At 41.8% G+C, this 18980-nt stretch overlaps 1 protein-coding gene across 1 annotated transcript; it reads left to right on the top strand.

Annotated features, from left to right (window-relative positions):
* The first annotated feature begins 33 nt into the window (after nt 1–33).
* On the top strand, nt 34–18856 carry NOC3L (NOC3 like DNA replication regulator). The gene is made up of 21 exons (XM_068139686.1): nt 34–108; nt 1358–1565; nt 1936–2056; nt 3498–3655; nt 4262–4318; nt 5206–5336; nt 7560–7721; nt 8524–8617; nt 8825–9000; nt 9207–9335; nt 9770–9901; nt 10247–10327; nt 11409–11509; nt 11967–12039; nt 12117–12180; nt 12308–12379; nt 13770–13951; nt 14178–14306; nt 14911–15008; nt 16824–16908; nt 18359–18856. Exons 1-21 carry the CDS (start codon nt 100–102, stop codon nt 18488–18490), a joined length of 2394 nt encoding a protein of 797 aa, XP_067995787.1. The 5' UTR covers nt 34–99; the 3' UTR covers nt 18491–18856.
* The last annotated feature ends 124 nt before the right edge of the window (nt 18857–18980 follow it).

Genomic DNA, 18980 nt, shown 5'->3' with positions numbered 1-18980 from the left:
CCAGGGGTCGCTGTGGCTGCGGGGTGGGGGAGGGCTCAGCTGCGCTCCGCCCGCGCCCGTCGTTTCCGCCTCAGCACAGCACGCATCGGGGCCGCCGCCATGAAGTCGGTAAGGCACCGTGGGGCTATGGGGTGTCCGCGGGGCTAAGCGGGCGGCGCAGGGGTTCTTGGGCCTCCCTTTGTCCCGTGTGGTGCCGCGGGGCTGACACGATGGTAGCGTGGCGGCCCAGCCCATCGGGCGGTGTGGGGGAGCGGCCCTAGGGCCTCGGCCGCGGGCTCCGCGGTGTGTGACTCCTGTGCTGGCCTCGCCTTCCCTCGGGCCAGGCGGGTTTGTCCGGTGCTGCCTCGGCTGTGGGGCTGTAGGAAACGACGGAAAGTCCGTACGTCCGGGGGCGGGTGGTAAAATGCCTAGAGCGGACAGCAGCTGTCCTCCTCAGTGGTGGGTTCACGGCAAAACGTGGGTTCATCTCTCGCCCTTCGAAGGTGCTTTTGCTAAAACCAAGGCACGAAAGAAGAAATGAATCACTGTTGATCGTTATACTGAGGAGCCTGGTGTCAGAGAGCTCGGCGGAGAGCAAGGCAGTCTGCAGTGTGCCCTGCTCGAATGCGCTCGGGCTGTGTGGTGGCATCAGGAGAGGAGAGGCAGAGCCTGGGAGGCACTGCTGTCTGTAGCTGGTCTAGCCCAGTGTTGTATGTACGGCGGCATAGGGATAATGTCAATTCTGCCTCCTCAGAGCTTTCCCAATAGTGAAACTAAAAGGGGAATCTGAAGATTAACTGGCAACAATTCAGATTCGAGGAGCCCCAAACTGGCTCATTCACTTGTCCGTTTACTGAGGGGACACATCTCCCCCTACTAAGACTGCAATACAATGCTCCATGTTCTCTATACAGCTCTTGTCTTCCTATGCCCCTGAGCACGTAAGTTGTGGTGCATCAGTTTCTGTCTGAACGCTCATAGAAGTGTTTTGCGGTTTCCCTGAGCTCTCTTCTGACTCCTTGAGCTTTGACACCTCTTCTAAGTACAGATCTTTGTCATGGTACTGTTCTGCGCCTTGCAGTGGGCAGCCTTGTGTCATCCATGCAGCTACCAGTCAGAGAATTTGGATCAGAAGAGAGCCAAAGCTCAGCACAGCGCAGTGTGCAGCAGGAGGACATTTGTCTGAGCTTGTGGCCTTGTATCAGTACCCTAAGGTACTTATGCCTTGCCCTGTGCTGAGGAAGAATGGTATCCTAAGCATACAGGACAAAGAACTGTGCCATAACAGTTCTGATAGAAATATGAGCTTAATGAGATCTGAAACTTCACAAAGGTTATGAGCACATCAGCTATTTGCAGTTTTCGGTTTGCTTCCTAGAAAAAAAACACGAAACGGATCCCAAGCTTTCGCAAGCTGCTGAGAACGAGTAAAATAAAACTTGACAACAAGTTAAAGAACAGACAGTACAAGCAGCAGAGTGCTGTTAAGAAGTATCGCAAAGAACAAAAGAAGCTAAGGGAGGCTGTCAGAGATGCTATCGCTAGTAAACCTTTTCCATTGGAAGAAACCAAGAAAAAGAAAGTTGGTAAGTATTTGTGCAGTTATTTTTGTAAGTGAAAACGTTTGAGGGCTACTAAATGCCCTGCTGATTCGTGGTGTAAAATTACCAATAATTGCTCTTCTTGTTTTCAAGGAAAGAGCTATGGAAAGTGTAAAAATGTAGCCATTCTGGCAACAAGATCTGACGGTTGAACATAGTAGAAATGTGTTTGCTGTGAGTGTTGTTGGATGTCACAATGAAGGAGCAGTTTTCAGGGATAATACAAAACCCACGCCTGATGAGCTGCAGGTTGAAGTACAGTGTAAAATGGTCTTGCACATGTAGGCAGGGTTAGGTTTTCAAGGTTGGACACATGTATAGGATCTTAATTTGCGTGCATCATCTTCTAAAACAGATACAAAACATGAAGAAGAGGAAGATGCTCTTCCACTGGACATGATGGATGAAGATGACTTAAAATTAATGGAGGATTTGGCTCAAAAAGCATCCTTTTTAACCAGAGATCTGTCTTCTAAGTGAGTGTTGTTAATGATGTCTACTTTGCATGCTAATTCAGCTTTGTGTGGTTAATATATAATTAATATGTAACTCATATATCATGAGGTCACTTTCAGTCCTGTGCTTCTTTGCTGATTCCCTATGGAGTTTCCTTAGTCTGTCAGTACATTCAGTATTAATGTACTGATGCATATCGGTACATTGATCAGCTCTGCTTCACCTTCAGGGTGCTGTTCCTGCTCAGTGTTCTTCACCTGAGGTCCCTGGCAGTCAGATGAGTAGCATTTCTCAAACTGCAGGAAATGCTTTAATCTGTATACAGCCTTTTTTCTATATAGAGCATTCAAGATATTCTCTGGACTTCACTGTACTTGCTATATTGCATTGCAAATTGGTGTTAAAAAGTATTCTGGAAGCTATTTCTGTAAATACGTGCAACATGAAAATATTCATACAGAAATGAGTCACCAGCTTTCCGGAGCAAGGTGTTAGGTAGAGTTCACACTGAAATACATGAAATGTTAGTGCTTCTAGTAGTAGAATTGTGTCTTTACAAAAACAATTTCTACAGAATGGGATGCTTACATAATTGTTTGAAAATCTTAACTTGCATTTTTTGATGAACGTGGAAGATTGTGTGCCTACCTGCTGTAGGGTAGTTTCAGTTTTCTCTGTAAACTCTAGTTTTCTTTAGTTCTGGAGCACTTCATTTCAGACTAAATGTTGAAATGAGCAAAAAGCATTTTTTAATGTTTTCAAGAATCATCGAATACCAGATTGGAAGAGACCTCAAGGGTCATCTAGTCCAGCCTTCCTTGACAAAAGCACAGTATAGACAATATGGCTTAGTACCCTATCCAGATGAATCTTAAAAGTGTCCAAAGCTGGGGACTTCATCGCTTTCCAGGGGAGGTTATTCCAGAGGCTGTTTGTTCTCTTCTCTTTACAAGAACAAAAGTAGTATTCCTGTTATAAGACAGACGATGTAGCTCAAACAGTGTGATTCTTCATCCACAGCTTTTAGTTTTTGACAAGATAAACAGCTAATACCCTTCATAGTGTGCCTGTACTATAAATGGTTACACCATTTATTTTTTTTTATAAATCCTAAATCAGTGCTAGCATTTTGCTAGCATGTGGTATGTGTTTACACTCAGATGCTAACATTTCAAGATGCATGAAGTTGGCTGAATTGCCAGATTAACTAAGTATCATGTTGTCTGTGCTCATTTCACAGTTAGTTTGTTATAAAAAGGAGTTTGGATATATTGTCCTGAAATTGAAGATCCTACACAGACTGGTACTGTGAATGATGAACACATTCAACCATCCCACTTAATAAGATCAGCTATTATTTATTTTCCTAAGTGTGAACACTTAATCCAGCTAGTATACTATCATACATGGTTCTTGTCTAATTGGATGGCTAACTCATTTAGTTTGCCTGGTATTTTTCAGTGAACCTGTTCATGTCAAAAAAAGAAAACATGAAAGTGTGATTGAGAAATATGAGAAGGTGCCGAGACACATGCAGACTGAGCCAGAAAAAGAACTCATCCATCTGCTCCCTATCAAAGACAAGAGTGGCATTATTCCCCGGACTATGGAAAAGCCAGGTGAGAGACAGATTCTGAAATCAGTACAGCAGCCAAGATACGTGTAGTTATTTTGAATTTGTTGCAGTTTGAGCTGGGTGCCCCCCTGCAATGTTTACTTCCTGTGTCCAGAAGTCCAGCCCAGAGGGGTGGACGCAGGAAATTATGTAGTATTTCCTACCACAATTCTTTGCACCACTATAAGATGCAGTGCGGAGTCTAGCACCTCTTCTTTTCTTCCTCCTCCATCAGCCGGTAACTGAGGGAGATGTCTCCTGGCTTTGGGCCTGGCTAAGCCCAAGGCCATGGGGGGATGGGCAGTCTCAGATCTGGCCAGCTGAGACTAGCCTAGCAGTGGGAGGGGGAAGAAGGAGCCCTGCGGGTTTTGGGTGTACCCTCAGGTGGGGATGGGATCTCTCTGGGTCTGTTTTGGGATCTTTCTTTGTCCCTGTGTTTTTGGCTTTCTGTAAAAGTTCACTGCTTTCTGTTTAAACTTTCCATCACTTTTGCAATCCATTTGCCTGCGTGTTTATTGTTGCCAGGGGTGGGGAAGGGGGCTGCCTCAACCCAGCACAGAATTTCACAGTGTTTATTACATGCCTGATACTAGACACTCTGTTTTTGCAGCTCTCAACACTGCACAGGATGAAGATGAGGATACAGAAGAAATGGAGCAAGCAGAAGGTAATAAAATACCATGTTTGCTTTTTGTTGTTTTCTGATTGTTCATTTGTTTTCCAAATCACTGTCCTATCTGAAGAGTAATTGGCTAAGGAAGTTTCTAATTTAGATGTGCTTTGTTTAGGGTGTTGGGTTTTTTAAATAAGCTTATTATAATGTTGCCCCCAAAGCATAACAGTGATTTCTTACCTGTTAGCTTGCTTTCTTAACTGTTAGGATCCCATCACTCAAGGAAGAGCTGGCTTCAGAATCTCTCTTCAAAATTATTTTGCTTTTCACATGGAACTGATGTTTGCATGAAGTTTCTCATAGCAGTTGTTCTGTCTCTGCTAGTGAGAAGTGATATCTTGGTCTTACTTAAAGAACATATGCTGTGATTCTGGTTTGATTACTCTGAGATCATTTTGCAATGCACTTCAGGACAGACTTGAGCAGGCTTTGGAGGTCTTTGAAATTTTTTACTGAAGACACCAGAATATCAGGAAATTCACATTTTGATTTGCACCTTGGTGTCCAGTTAAGAGTAACAGTTGCAGTTGTGACTCTGCCATTTCTGGATCATTATTCTCTAATTATAATCTGAAGTTGAGGAAAGATACACTTGTAGGAAAATGATACTCAGAAACCACAACTTTTTTTTTGGAGAAGGCAGGTTTTGAATAGGATGCTGCAAGTTGCAGAGCATTGCAATTTCTTGGTACAGTTGGGGTCATATATTGAGTTTGAATATTCCTGGTGTACTTAGGGAGTGCCATTTGCAGATACACTTGGGTGTAGTTATCATGGTACCCATCTGAACTGGTGTTTCTAGAGCTGTGCTTTGTAAAGGTATTTAAGTGACCCTCCTTTCCTAACTGACCCTCTTTTCTAACTGTCATGCCTTGTACTAGATTTTAATGAAGAACCCCTGCCTGTTCTCACTCCTGAGGAAATGGCTGCTCAAAGGAGACAAAAGTTGCAGGAAAGGAAGTTGCACATTGCTGCCTTAGCATCTGCTATTCTCTCTGAGCCAGACAACAATGTAGGTACCTACTTAACATGCATGTATGTGTGCCTGTGTTGTGTAGGAAGTTAATAAATAAAGCAAAAGCAGAAAAATACATGGGTAGAACAAGGAAAAAGGTCAGTGTTGTATGCTTTGCAGGGGGTGGCAAATGGTCAAACTTCTGCCATAGCTTTGTACAGAGGCATTGAATCAGGTGAAGATATAGTTGACTGAGTTTGTTCTGTAAGGAGTAATTTGTTCCTCTGAATACTTGTGGGTTTAGGAATAATACTGTCTCTGGTAAAACCTGTCTGAATGACCCTGTTCCTTAAGCATGACCCTTACTTCAGCTCTGATCTGGGGGCTCTATCTGATAGTTCCCAATATTTGTCACAGTGTAGTTCTCACAATATAGTTCTCACAGTCCAGCAGCATGAGATTTAACATATCTTAGTGCCGGGTTCTACACATTGGCCACAACAATCCCATGCAGTGCTACATGCTAGGGTCAGAGTGGCTGGAGAGCAGTCATGCAGAGGGGGACCTGGGGATACTGGTTGATAGCAGGCTGAACATGAGCCAGCAACATGCCCAGGTGGCCAAGATGGTCAGTGGAATCCTGGACTGCATCAGAAACAGTGTGGCCAGCAGGAGCAGGGAGGGCATTCTGCCCCTCTACTCAGCACTGGTTAGGCCACACCTTGAGTCCTGTGTCCAGTTCTGGGCCCCTCAGTTTAGGAAAGATGTTGACTTGTTGGAACATGTCCAGAGAAGGGCAACAAAGCTGGTGAGAGGTCTGGAGCACAAACCCTCTGAAGAGAGGCTGAGGGAACTGGGGTTGCTTAGCCTGGAGAAGAGGAGGCTCGGGGGAGACCTTATTGCTGGTTGGTCTCTTCTCCCAGGCAACCAGCACCAGAACAAGAGAACACAGTCTCAACTGGGGAGGGGAGGTTTAGGCTGGATGTTAGGCAGAAGTTCTTCACAGAAAGAGTGATTGGCCATTGGAATGTGCTGCCCAGGGAGGTGGTGGAGTCACCATCACTGGAGGTGTTTAGGAAGAGACTTGATGGGGCACTTGGTGCCATGGTTTAGTAGATTAGATTGTGTTGGGTGATGGGTTGGACTCGATGATCTCGAAGGTCTTTTCCAACCTGGTTAATTCTGTATTTGAGTCCAAAATCTTTGCATCATATCCAAAAGCATTAGATTTATATTGTATCCATAGAAATGGATAATTTCATAATTACCAAATGGAATCAACCAGGTTGGAAAATACCTCAGAGATCATCAAGTCCTATTCTATTCTGTTCTGTTCTGTTCTGTTCTATTCTATTCTGTTCTATTTCAGGATGTATTAGTAATTCTAGAATTCTGTGCAAGTTTGTAACAGCAAGATAGTTTGAACATTCCCAAGATAAAAGTTTTGTTGTGATAGCTAGCATTTCTTGGCTCTTCATGCAGTACTAATTAGAGTTTGAGTAACTGATGAGTCTCTTTCTAGTATTTAGAATAGAATAGAATAGACCAGACCAGGTTGGAAGAGACCTTCAAGATCATCGAGTCCAACCCATCAACCAATCCAACTCACCTAAACAACTAACCCATGGCACCAAGCACCCCATCAAGTCTCCTCCTGAACACCTCCAATGATGGTGACTCCACCACCTCCCTGGGCAGCCCATTCCAATGGGCAATCACTCTCTCTGTATAGAACTTCTTCCTAACATCCAGCCTAAACCTCCCCTGGCACAGCCTGAGACTGTGTCCTCTTGTTCTGGTGCTGGTTGCCTGGGAGAAGAGACCAACATCCACCTGTCTACAACCTCCCTTCAGGTAGTTGTAGAGAGCAATAAGGTCACCCCTGAGTCTCCTCTTCTCCAGGCTAAGCAACCCCAGCTCCCTCAGCCTCTCCTCAGAGGGTTTGTGTTCCAACCCCCTCACCTACTTTGTTGCCCTTCTCTGGACACGCTCCAGCAAGTCAACATCCTTCCTAAACTGAGGGACCCAGAACTGGACACAGTACTCGAGGTGAGGCCTAACCAGTGCAGTGTACAGGGGTAGAATGACCTCCCTGCTCCTGCTGGCCACACTGTTCCTGATGCAGGCAATTTATTTATATTAAATATAAATATATTAAATATATTTTAAAATGAGGCATGTTTTTGTGGGAAACTTTTGCTGAAATGTGCATTGTGCTTGCACATTGGTTTGTGGGTGTTTTTTTGCCAGCTGATTTTGTTTGCTTCTTTCATTAATCAGATCAAAAAGTTGAAGGAGCTACGTGCCATGCTGATGGAACAGGATCCTAATGTGGCCGTGATCGTTCGGAAGCTGGTGATGGTTTCTCTGATGGAAGTATTCAAAGATATCGTGCCTTCATACAAAATCCGGCCTCTGACTGAAGCTGAAAAGGCTACCAAGGTGAAGTGCTGAACATCCTGATGCAGTATTGTGAGGAGTTCAGATTTCAGACTTTTTTAAGTTATACTAAATACTGTTACTCATTGGTTGACTGCTAATATGTAGTTTTGACAAATACAGAAGTACTTGTGGAAATTCTGAAACTGTGACACATTCAGGGTCTTTGTTTTGAACTTTTAGTCCTTTTGTATTTCCTTCTGTAAGTAGGTGACATGCTCGTGGTTAATGGAGGGGGGGGGGAAAAGTAGTAGTTGAAAGTAGTATATCAAACCTGGATGACTTGATGGGTTGGACTTGATGATCTTTGAGGTCTCTTCCAACCTTGGTGATTCTGTGTGATAAGCCTTGGAATAAGGTAGTGGTTTCTGTTATGCTGAAGGGAACTAAAGTAAATTGTGTAATGTTGTCACCTCACTGGCAGAGATTTCAGGTGTCCAATAATTTGCTGAATAAATGCAGGGTAACTTGTTTTCTGGAGCTTGTTTTTAAGCAGCTCTTTAGAAAGTTTCTTGAATAGAGGTAGTGCAGTTTAGAGCTGTGGCTTTAAAGTAACATCTAGTTGAAAATTCACTTCAGTCTTTATAAATGAGCTAGGCCTAGTTGGAAAGGCGCAAAGAGCACACGAACATGTCTAGAAATATATATATAAATATTTCCTACAATATTTTTCTAGAAATACCTGATTAGCAGAAAAAAACTACTTAGACACCTGATATTTGTTTTAAAACTTTTTTTCCCCCACCTTTGACTAATTTCAGTATTTAGTTCTACAAATACATTTTCATTTGTATTATGTTTACAGGTTAAAAAAGAAACTCAGAAACTGAGAGAATTTGAAGAAGGCCTTGTGAGTCAGTATAAATTTTACTTGGAAAACCTGGAACAAACAATTAAAGGTACACTCACTTCCCATTTTTTTATAGCAAATGCAAAATCATTTCTGGCATCACATTGTACCTGCTCTGATTGAATGCCACCTGCTGTCTTTGAAACAGTGCTTGCATGAAGCATGCAGGAGAATGCTTGCAATAACTAAAAATCTAAGTGTTCAGAAGCTCCTCTAAATTCTGAATAGTAATCACTGAAAATGATATTTTGTGCAGATTGGAAGCAAAGGAAGCTGAAGAAAAGCAATGTCATCTCATTAAAAGCATATAAAGGTCTTGCAGAGATAGCGGTGAAGTGTTTGTGTGAGCTGCTTGTGACCCTGCCCCACTTTAACTTCCACAATAACATTATTGTTCTCATCGTTCCACTCATGAATGATGCATCAAAAAAGGTAAGTGATTGTCTGATTGGGGAGGGGGTTTTGTGCAGGAAAAATATTGTATTTCTGAGCATTATTCCACAGTCTTGTGGCTGTATCTTTTTTGTTATTTTACAGGCTATGTCCACTTTGTAATTAGGTAAAAACATTATTATTACCATTTAGCTGTTGCTGTGGACTTGGCTGTACAGAAGAATTTGTTTGAATTCACCTTTCAGATTTCTGAACTGTGCTGTGAGGCAGTTAAGAAGCTCTTTAAACAAGACAAGTTGGGCTATGCTTCGCTTGGTGTAGTTAAGGTCATTTCTGGCCTTGTGAGAGGTAGAAATTACGACGTCAGACCTGAGGTAAGAGCCTTTCTGTTGTACTACACTGTTTCCTTCTGTTGGTGGTTTATAGGAAATCTGAAAGTTAAAGTTAGTGCAGCTGCAAGCTATGGACAAGCAGAATTTCCTCACTCTATCAGAACACAGGCAGCTTAAGAGTGAGCTGAGACAAAATGTTAAGAGATAAGGGGACTAGGAGGAGAAGATCAGATCCTGACAGAGACATTGGTTAAGTAAGTCAGGGAGACATTTAAGTGAGAGGGGCAAATAGAGGAATGGATAGAAATGAACAGTGTTGGGTAAGGAACTGAGAGCAGAGATGAGAGGTATGGGTGTTGAGGAGCAGGAGGGGAGCAGACAGAAGAACCGCTAGCTCGCTAGCTGGAATGAAGTTCATCATTTCTTACCATCTGTTGTAGATCACCTTTCATTATATTAATTTTATTTTACAATAGGTGTTAAAAGTATTTCTTCACTTAAGAATTAAGGAAGTAGAATTGCAAAAAGATTCTGAAGACATTGCACCAAAGAAAAAGTTCATGACTTACAAAGAGAAAAGAAAAAATCTTTCAAGAATGCAAAGAAAGGTAAGAGTGTGCTTTCTCATGCTCTGCTTCAATGTCTTTATGTAGCAATTTGTTCTACCAGTGATAGCACTTCTGTTGCCCTCGTTAATGCTCAGCATTGGTGACTAGTGTTTGTATTGTAGTTGAACATTTATGAGGTTCTACAGGTAATTTATTTGCCTTCTCATTTTTTCTCCCTCTGGTGTTGATAATGCCTCTTATCGGTTGTTTCAGATAGGAAAGAATTTATCTGTTACCCTGTAGCATCACAGGATGATTTGTTCTCTGAATATCTTTGGAACCTGGATATCCAGGATGGTTGAAAACACTCAATCTGCTGTCTTAAAATCAACTTTATATTTTCAGTGGAAGAAAGCAGAAGAGAAGCTGGAACGAGAACTCTTGGAAGCAGAAGCATCAGAAAGTAAAGAAAAAAAACTGAAGTTGGTAAGTAAGCTGTGTCCAGTTCTGGGCCCCTCAGTTCAAGAGAGGTGTTGAGGTACTGTAATGTGTCCAGAGAAGGGTGACAAAACTGGTGAGGGGCCTGAAACACAAGCCGTATGAGGAGAGGCTGAGGGAACTGGGGTTGTTTAGCCTGGAGAAGTGGAGGCTCAGGGGAGACCTCATTGATATCTACAACTGCATAAAGGGAGGTTGTAGCCAGGTGAGGGTCAGTCTGTTCTCCCAGGCAAGTAGCAACAGAATGAGGGGACACGGTCTCAAGTTGTACCGGGGGAGGTTCAGGCTGGATATTAGGAAGAAGTTCATCACAGAGAGAGTGACTTGCCATTAGAATGGGCTGCCCAGTGAGGTGGTGGAGTCACCATCCTTGGAGATCTTTAAGAAAAGACTGGGTGAGGTACTTAGTGCCATGGTCTAGTTGATTGGGCAGGGCTGGGTGGTAGATTGGACTGGATGATCTTGGAGGTCTCTTCCAATCTGGTTGATTCTATAAGTAATTTAGAAATTATTGTCCTAGTTATAAAGTAGCAGGCCCCTAACCATTTTGTAACCAAGTTCTCCTCTCCATCCCAACCTGCCGTCATTCCACACTTCTGCCTATTGTTGGCAGCTTACAAACATTTTGCTAGTGCCAGAGGTCAAGGTTTTAGTAAAGCCAGAAAAAGGTTTACCAATAAAAGCCAACTTGGCCATTCCTATTTCCTTCTGTTCTCTGCACAAAAAGATATTTTAATCCATTGACATATGTCCTGTTCCATCTGACACTATGTAATGTCCTGTTCCATACGACATTGTGTAATTGCTATGACCAGCCTATCAAAGTGGCCTCTCGGCAAGGGTGGACTGTGCCTAGCATGGCCCAAGGGGAGAAGGGGCTGTTTAACTAGGTGAGTCTGAGGGGATAGAGTAGAGGCCAGGAGAGAAGACTTAAGCTTTTCAGCATAAGAACGCAGGTGCTAGGAGTGGTTTGGAAGGCCTGAGTGCAGGCATGGGCAGGAAGAAGCATTTTCAATTAAGTATAATTGTCTGTTTTCTGTGCTTCAGTATTTTGTTTTTCTTTCCTCAGCACACAGAGACCTTGAATATTGTATTTGTGACTTACTTCAGAATCTTGAAGAAAGCTCAGAAATCTCCACTTTTGCCAGCTGTGCTTGAGGGTCTTGCAAAGTAAGAACTGAGTCCACTTTCTTTTGTGTGTGCTAGAAAAGAAATAAACCACTAAAGGGAATTTTTGCTTTGAAAGGATTTACAAGCTGTGAGAGGGGACTGTCCCTGACAAATTTGTTGAAATTCTTCTATTTCTCTTCTAAAGTTTTCACCTACATCTGAGAACATTTCAATGGGATATGAAATTTCCTGTGATAGAATTGATGTGATGCACGCCCAGCAGGATGTGATTGTTTCCATTATTTGGTCTCATTACTTCCTGAAGACCACGAGCATGTCTCTAGTGCTGCAGGGGAACTGATTAGCAGTTGGGTGGTGAATCATCCATAGACACAAAGATGGTAGACATTCTGCATTTGATTTAGGTCTGCTTTTAGGATGTGGGGTTTGGCAATTCAGAATACTTTCAGCTGAGTTTGCAGGTAACGCCTGTATCTTAAAAACTGTCTGATTCAAGGTTTGCTCATCTCATCAATGTGGAATTTTTTGATGACCTGTTGATTGTTCTTCACTCTCTTATTGCCTCTGGGGTAAGCTGAGTTTACTTTTATTACAGTTTTCTTAAAATTGTGTTCCTTTGGGTACTTGATGATGTTTGTATTCTTAGGGTTTAAGCTATCGTGAGAGTCTTCATTGCATTCTCAGTGCTTTTCACATACTCTCTGGTCAAGGTAAGAGATCTTTAAACACAAACTTTTATTTAATGTTGTCTGATAAATTAATGAAGTAAACATACTCATTTGGGTTTATGTTAATAGGTGATGTTCTTAACATTCTCATTTGGGTTTATGTCAATAGGCGATGTTCTTAACATTGACCCGATGAAATTCTACACACATCTCTACAGGACGCTGTTCAGCCTACATGCAGGTAACTCCAGATACGTGTTTTCAGTGTTTACCTAGATAATGCTTATTCTGCTTCCTTGGTGTCATAGTCTTAACAGTGTTAATAAAATACAATTGTTTTAAGATACCTGACTTCTGAAAAAATCAGTCTGTTTTAATCTCCTTCTTCCTCAAGTTGCACATTGCACTGCTGCAGTGCAAATACTAGAAGTACCTGGTAACAGGTTCTAATCATGACATTTCATTAGGGAATGTCAAGTATGTGATCTTGGATAAGCATTTATCCTGCCTCAGTTGAAGTTTTCTGACTTCCTTATAATTGTTTTTTTCAATAGCAATGTAGAAATTAACTGTGTTTCCCTAATAGAGAAAAAGCTCTATTTTTTCCTAATTGTAATGGGTTGGGGCAAACCCCCTCCTCACCACGGGCAGAAACAACGACTCAGACAAAGGGATTGCAAAAGTGATGGAGAGTTTAAATAGAAAAACAATTTAAAACCAAGCAACAATGAAAGCTTTACAGAGAACCACAAGCACCGTGACAAAGAGAGAGATCCCAGAACATGCCCAAGAACATCCCATCCCCACCTGGGGGTACACCCAGACCCCCCCCCCAGGGCTCTTTCCTCCCCCCCAACCCAGCCTTGGGCCTGGGCAGGCCCAAGGGAGGCGGCTGATGCCATTTTACCTAGGCTGCAGCTGGGGATGAAAGAGGAAGTGAAGACCCTGCATGGACATTTTATAGGGGAGCAGGGCATTGTGGGATTGGAATACCTGCCTGTGACCACCCCCGGGCTGGGCCCACCCCTTGGGACCTCCCAGGTGTGGTCTATGCAGTGGCATCCGGGCCAGCACCCAGCCTAAACCACCACACAAATACAGTTTTAAAAATTATGTCAACTTAAATTCTGTTTTCTACAATCTGGTTTACATTTCTGATTTTTTTTATAATTCTGGCATTCTAATTTTCTAATCTGAATATCCTAAAAATTCTAAGAACGTGAACAGTTACTAAAAAAATACAAACTTTGCAATTAACATAACTTTAATTAACTTCATAAATGTTTGTTCACTAGGGAGATTGAGCAAAAATATTCTACAGTTCTGGATGGGTAACAGACTCAATCTTTGCATCACTTAACAAATTATAAAAAGGCATATGATGAATTCACTTGGTATTGAAACTCTTAATTGCTTCTAATGTTGTGACATTTTGTGATAGAATGAGTATTTTCCTAGAAAGCACCATGTGATCTGACATTTTTTCTGGTCTGCTTTTACCAGAAAGGGATGAATGCTCGTGTCTGTATCACATCAGTGCTGTGCTTCCAGTGTAGAGTCAATAGCAGAGTATGTGGCTGTCTGTTCATCACTGTGGCTACTTACTCTTTGTATGAAATTTTGCTTTTGAGGTCGTACCAATGATGATGTTGGGATTGTGCTCCAGTGCCTGGATGTCATGTTTGCCAAGAGGAGAAAGCAAGTTTCCCAGCAGCGATCTCTTGCTTTCCTAAAGCGGCTTTCCACGCTTGCTCTTCATGTACTTCCAAACTCTAGTGTTGGGATCCTGGCAACAAACAGAGTATTAATGCAAGTAAGTTTTATTTGTTGGAATTTTAGCTTACTGGTTAAAGGTTATTGGCTTTTTTGAGAAATTGATGTTGTGCAAAATATTTTGAAGCATCTGAAGCAAGAACAATGAAAACAGAGTATCCTTAAGTGCTGCTGAGATGAATAACATGGAATGAATCCTGAACTTAACTATGTTATAATGAGATGTGTAATAGAATCAACTCAGTACTTTTCTGTGTGTGTTGTAGACATTCCCAAGGATGGATCTCTTACTAGACAACGAATCTCAAGGCAGTGGAGTTTATCTCCCAGAACTAGATGAACCAGAGCATTGCAACGCTCAGAACACAGCTTTGTGGGAGTTGCATTTACTGCAGGTTAGTGAGGAGCCGACTTATTTGGGTAATGAAAGTCAGCAGTAAATATCTGCTAAAGGTTCATGTGCCTTACAAATAGAGAACAAAGGTCTTCAGGCTTATCAATCAAATCTGGCCTGTGTGAGCTCATTACATACAAAGAGGAAGAGCAGCACAGTGGTATAGGGAAGGAATGAGCTTCACAGTGGATGTTACACATCCTGTGTTATAGTACCACACTGGTTCTTACTGCAGGTTGCTTCTTTTGAGGCTTTTTTATTAATTTCTCTGGCAGTCCAGCCCTCCTCTGAGGAGCAACTGACACCCAGCTCTGGTTGCAGACAGTGTTCATAATTTGGGGTTTGGCGAGGTCTTTACTTTTGTTCCTGCCATCTGGGAGTTAGATTAATTGTGGAGTTACGCTTGCAGCATGGCAATACTAGTGTTACTCACTAGTATCTGTGACTGGCTGTTCTCATTCGCTTAACCTCAGGAACAGAGTGATTTTGAGGTCCTCAGTTTCTCTATCTCAAACAAAACCAGAACTTTCCATCATCCTGAAATGGAAATAAATGAGAGAATACATTATCACTTATTCCTCAGTCAACTGCTGCCTTTCTTTCAGAGACACTATCATCCGGTAGTGCAGAAGTTTGCAGCCCACCTCATTGTTGGAGCTCCGACTGAAGGCTCAGGAGCTCTTTCACTTGATTTGAGCCAAAGGTGAGTTAGTTATCAGAGTTCTGCTTTTGAAAATAGTGCCCTAAAATATTAGTGCCCATATTTTATTAAAGGAGTCCCTAAAAATAATTATCCATAAAATTAAAAAATGGTGTTCTCCAATCTCACTTTGTTCCTCTGCCAGCACAGAGTGTTGGCTACCTCTGGTTTTTGGGTTTTTTCCCTCTTTTGAGGCTTGTTGCCAGACTGTGACAAGGGTGAAAATCTCAAAGTGCAGTGTGCTTTCTTCCCACGGAGCAAAATATCTGCATTTCTTTAGGAGCAGCCCTGGTCTGAGTATGTACAAAGGTCACTGAACCATGGCTGTCCAGTGTAAACTGGAAACCAAGCTGCAGTGTGAGGTCCATAGTATGTTAAAGCATAGTAACAGACATTCTGTTTCAGACTAAGGATCTAATTCAGCATCCTGCCTTTGGCAGTGGCTGGAAGCAGGTGCCTCAAGAAGAGTAAAAACGGGGCAAGCATATAATGCACATGCTCTGAGCAGTGTCCTAGCCTCCCGCTCGTTTCAGACTAGTGGATTTCCTCAACCTGGTACTATTTTCTGTTTAGTATGGAGTTCTTAATGGGTATCTGTTCAAAACTGTTCTGTGTTCTTCAAACCAAAGCACATATTTTGCAAATACAGCATTTTTTGGTAAGGGTTCCATGAGTCCACAGCTTATATTAAGACCTACCTTTTGTTTTGAACTGGTGCCAGCATGCATTGCTTAACAGTCCCTGGTTTTTGCTCTGGGAACTGAAATGAACAGTCTGCTCTGACATACTTTTTCTGTGCCTCACATGATTTGATAGACCTCTTCTCTGCCTACCATCTCTTCTGGCTGAAGGGATCTGGCCCAGACAAGACTTACTCCATTGTCTTCATCATCTGTATTGCCTCTTCCTGAACTTTTACACATCCAGATATTCCTGGATGAGGAAACTGAAGAGTCAGGTGCAATATGTGAGATGTAGATTATCTGGCTTTATATACTGATGTAATTACCTTCTGTTCTGTTCCCTGTCTCAAACCTCATTAAGGTCACAATCCCATGAAAATAGTTGTCAGAAGGAGATATGTTTTTTCTTTAATTGACAGTGGTCAGCTTACTTTTTGGCTGAAGCCAAAATTTTCTGTTTTTTTCTTGCACACTGAATTTCATTTGCCATTTTACTGATCATCTTCTCATACAGCCCATCTGCAGTTCTTTGTGGGCAGCTTATTCTTACTAATGCAAAAAACTCAGTACTGTCCTGAACAACACAGGTCCTAGCACAGACTTAGTAGAAATCTGTAGTTTTTTCCTGTTGTTGCAAAAACTGTCCTCAGTTCCCTGTCATTTAACCAGTTCTTTTCCCATGTGATGGTCTTCTCTGTTCTCCCATGGCTACATAAAACCCTTTGGTAAGGAACTGTTGGAAATTCTAGCAGATTGTATCCGCTAGGTAATGGGATGGTTGGGGGTTTTTGTTTGTTTGGAATTTTTTGTTTTGGTTTTTTTACTTTTTCAAGTAGGTACTGGGCAAGCAGTGACTGCTTGGATCTCTGGCAAGCCAACAGAATATTTCTCTTGTCTCCCATTTCTTTTTCTGCCCCCCCCAGCTGAGTCTTTAGCCACATTTTGCTTGCCTTGTCTTCCAGGTGATGACTTCTGGTATTTTCTAGGTGATGCTCATTACAAAGAGGAGTTCTCTCAAAGCATGGTGGAGGGTGTGAATGGCCTGTATGTGTGAGAAGCTGCTCATAGTTTGGTGATATATTATTTGAAGTGTGGATCTAATGCCATTTTTCTTTCACTGTGGTTTTTGCTATAGGCCTGCTACAGAACTTTTTGAAGAATACAATATGAGGGGAATGACCTTTAATCCTCCTGTTGCACCAGTAACACCTAGAAGAAAGGTACCACCTCATTTCTCTTGTGTCCTTGTTTAACCATGTGATACAGCAGTATAACCTGTGTCTGCTGGCCCCACTATCCATTAGTGCACTTGGTTTGGCTTTCTGTTTTCTGTATTTTCTGTGTCAGGTAGGTTGGACTTGATGATCTTTGAAGTCTGTCCCAGTCTTGGTGATTCTGTCATTTCTGTGAAGTATGTTTTTTAACTGACAGAAGATAGCACTGACTATAAAGAAGGAAGCAATGGTGCATAAGCATCACTTAATATAGCAAGATGAATGCGATAGCCGTTACTTTACTTACCTTTTACACTTTGCAGTGGTTTAGTGCAGATTTCTTTTCCCTTCTTTGTAATGATGTTTGTTCAAAAAGCAGGAATAAAAAGCCAGCAGAGCCTTTGATTCACTGTGTAGGAGGATACTCATCCTCATTAGTGTCACTTTATAGCTTTGAAGTATTAATTTGAAGGGAACCAATATGTAATACAAAAAGAGGAGTGGTTGAATACTTTCAAATCTTTGGAACTTGATGCATTGTACATGTCAAATCCCATTAAATGTCCAGTGAGTGGTGTGTCCTTCAGAAATGGATGATGAGTTGTCTTTCTTCTAATGAAAATATTATAACCTGTCCATGTTGTTAGTGCCTCTGATTTATAACTCAGTAATAAGCATAACTTTCTTCCCCATTTTAGAGAAGCAACTTCTGAAAATGCATTTGTATTGCCTTACTCTGTCCTTTTACAATGGCTTCTTGATGTGTCTGTCCTGCTAGGCTGTTAGTCAGGCAGCTCATAGAACAAGGCTGCAAACAGCAGGTAGGAGAAGCGTTTGTGTAGTGTTTAAATAAAGAAATGCACAAGCTCTTTAAGGTAGCCAAGACAAAGAAAGAGGAAGATAAAAGAGCAAACTGTCAGTAAGTGCTTATAATGGACATAACTGAGTGCACAATATATACTTGACTCTGAGAGCGTTAAGATATTAAGAGATGGGTGTCAGTCACGTGCATGACCTTCCTTATCTGAGCACCAGGAAAGAGTGGAGGACTCCAGACCTGCCTGCAGACAGAAGGGATCTCCTGAGGCAGGCTCAGGGCACAACCTTTACTATTAGCATTATTGCTTTTGCTGGTCTTTTGATCAGAGATACTTGGTTTATTTTAGTAAGGTGTGTTGAACAGGAAGCAGTGTGTAAGCACCATTAAAGCTGGAAGCTGTGGTTATGTGTAGTAGGTAATCTTCTAAAGCTCAGTTTTTACAACAAAACAAAAAACCATGAGCCTGACACATCACTTTGTTGGTAACCAAGTGAAACTTACTGGCAAACCAGATACCAGGTGAGCTACCAGGTCCATGGATCTAGTGTATATGATGATGACTGCTAGTCCAAGCTATGTATGGAAACCACATACTGGGCTTATTTAGTAACTCAACTAATATTTTGTAATTTTCAGGACACATTCCCACAAATGGATTCATTTATAGATGAAGAGCTAAACAAACAGCTTCAACAACACATTGGTGAGACTGTTGTTCACAAACCCTTGGATTTTGCTAAACACCTGAAGGAAGCATCCCTGTCATAAGTGTATCTATCAGTCATGTTCAGTTGGCCTCTTAAATATGGACAAAGATTGGCTGAAAGAAGTTTCCACTCATCATTAAAGGAATTCAAGGAGGCTTTTGTCTGAATGTAGAAACACACACAAAAACCTAACAGCAGTTTCTCAGACAGTTACAGTGCATCGCCACTTAACCATCCAGTCCAGGTTCTCAGAGCTCAGGAACCACAAGGTAATTGTAGAAGATACAAACCAAAGTCATTTTAAAATTGGCTGCAACCATGTATTATAGTACTTCTGTTTATATATTTTCTGATTTTTGTAACAGAACATAGATATGAACTCAGTTGTGTTCATAAAATAATAAATAGTTTGGAAATGTTACCATAATGCTGACTTCTTTGATGTTTTAAAGATGCGTAGAGATTTTGGGGTATGTGTTGCATTTTTATTGGTTTCCCCCTGACATTTCCTCACCATTTAACTCTTCTTGAAATGATTTTGCATTTGGTGT

The sequence above is a fragment of the Melanerpes formicivorus genome, unplaced genomic scaffold (assembly GCF_026170545.1).
Source record: "Melanerpes formicivorus ecotype bairdi unplaced genomic scaffold, bMelFor1.0.p_v2 SCAF_6, whole genome shotgun sequence".
Classification (NCBI taxonomy): domain Eukaryota; kingdom Metazoa; phylum Chordata; class Aves; order Piciformes; family Picidae; genus Melanerpes; species Melanerpes formicivorus.
The sequence above is the reverse complement of the archived record's forward strand: the minus strand, read 5'-3'. Positions and strand labels throughout refer to the sequence as shown.

What these genes read in the sequence shown, in the direction of transcription:
- NOC3L (XM_068139686.1), top strand. An exon ending in ACCAGAGATCTGTCTTCTAA is followed by an intron (nt 2,057 to 3,497) that starts GTGAGTGTTGTT and finishes GGTATTTTTCAG; the next exon opens with TGAACCTGTTCATGTCAAAA. An exon ending in ATTACGACGTCAGACCTGAG is followed by an intron (nt 9,336 to 9,769) that starts GTAAGAGCCTTT and finishes ATTTTACAATAG; the next exon opens with GTGTTAAAAGTATTTCTTCA.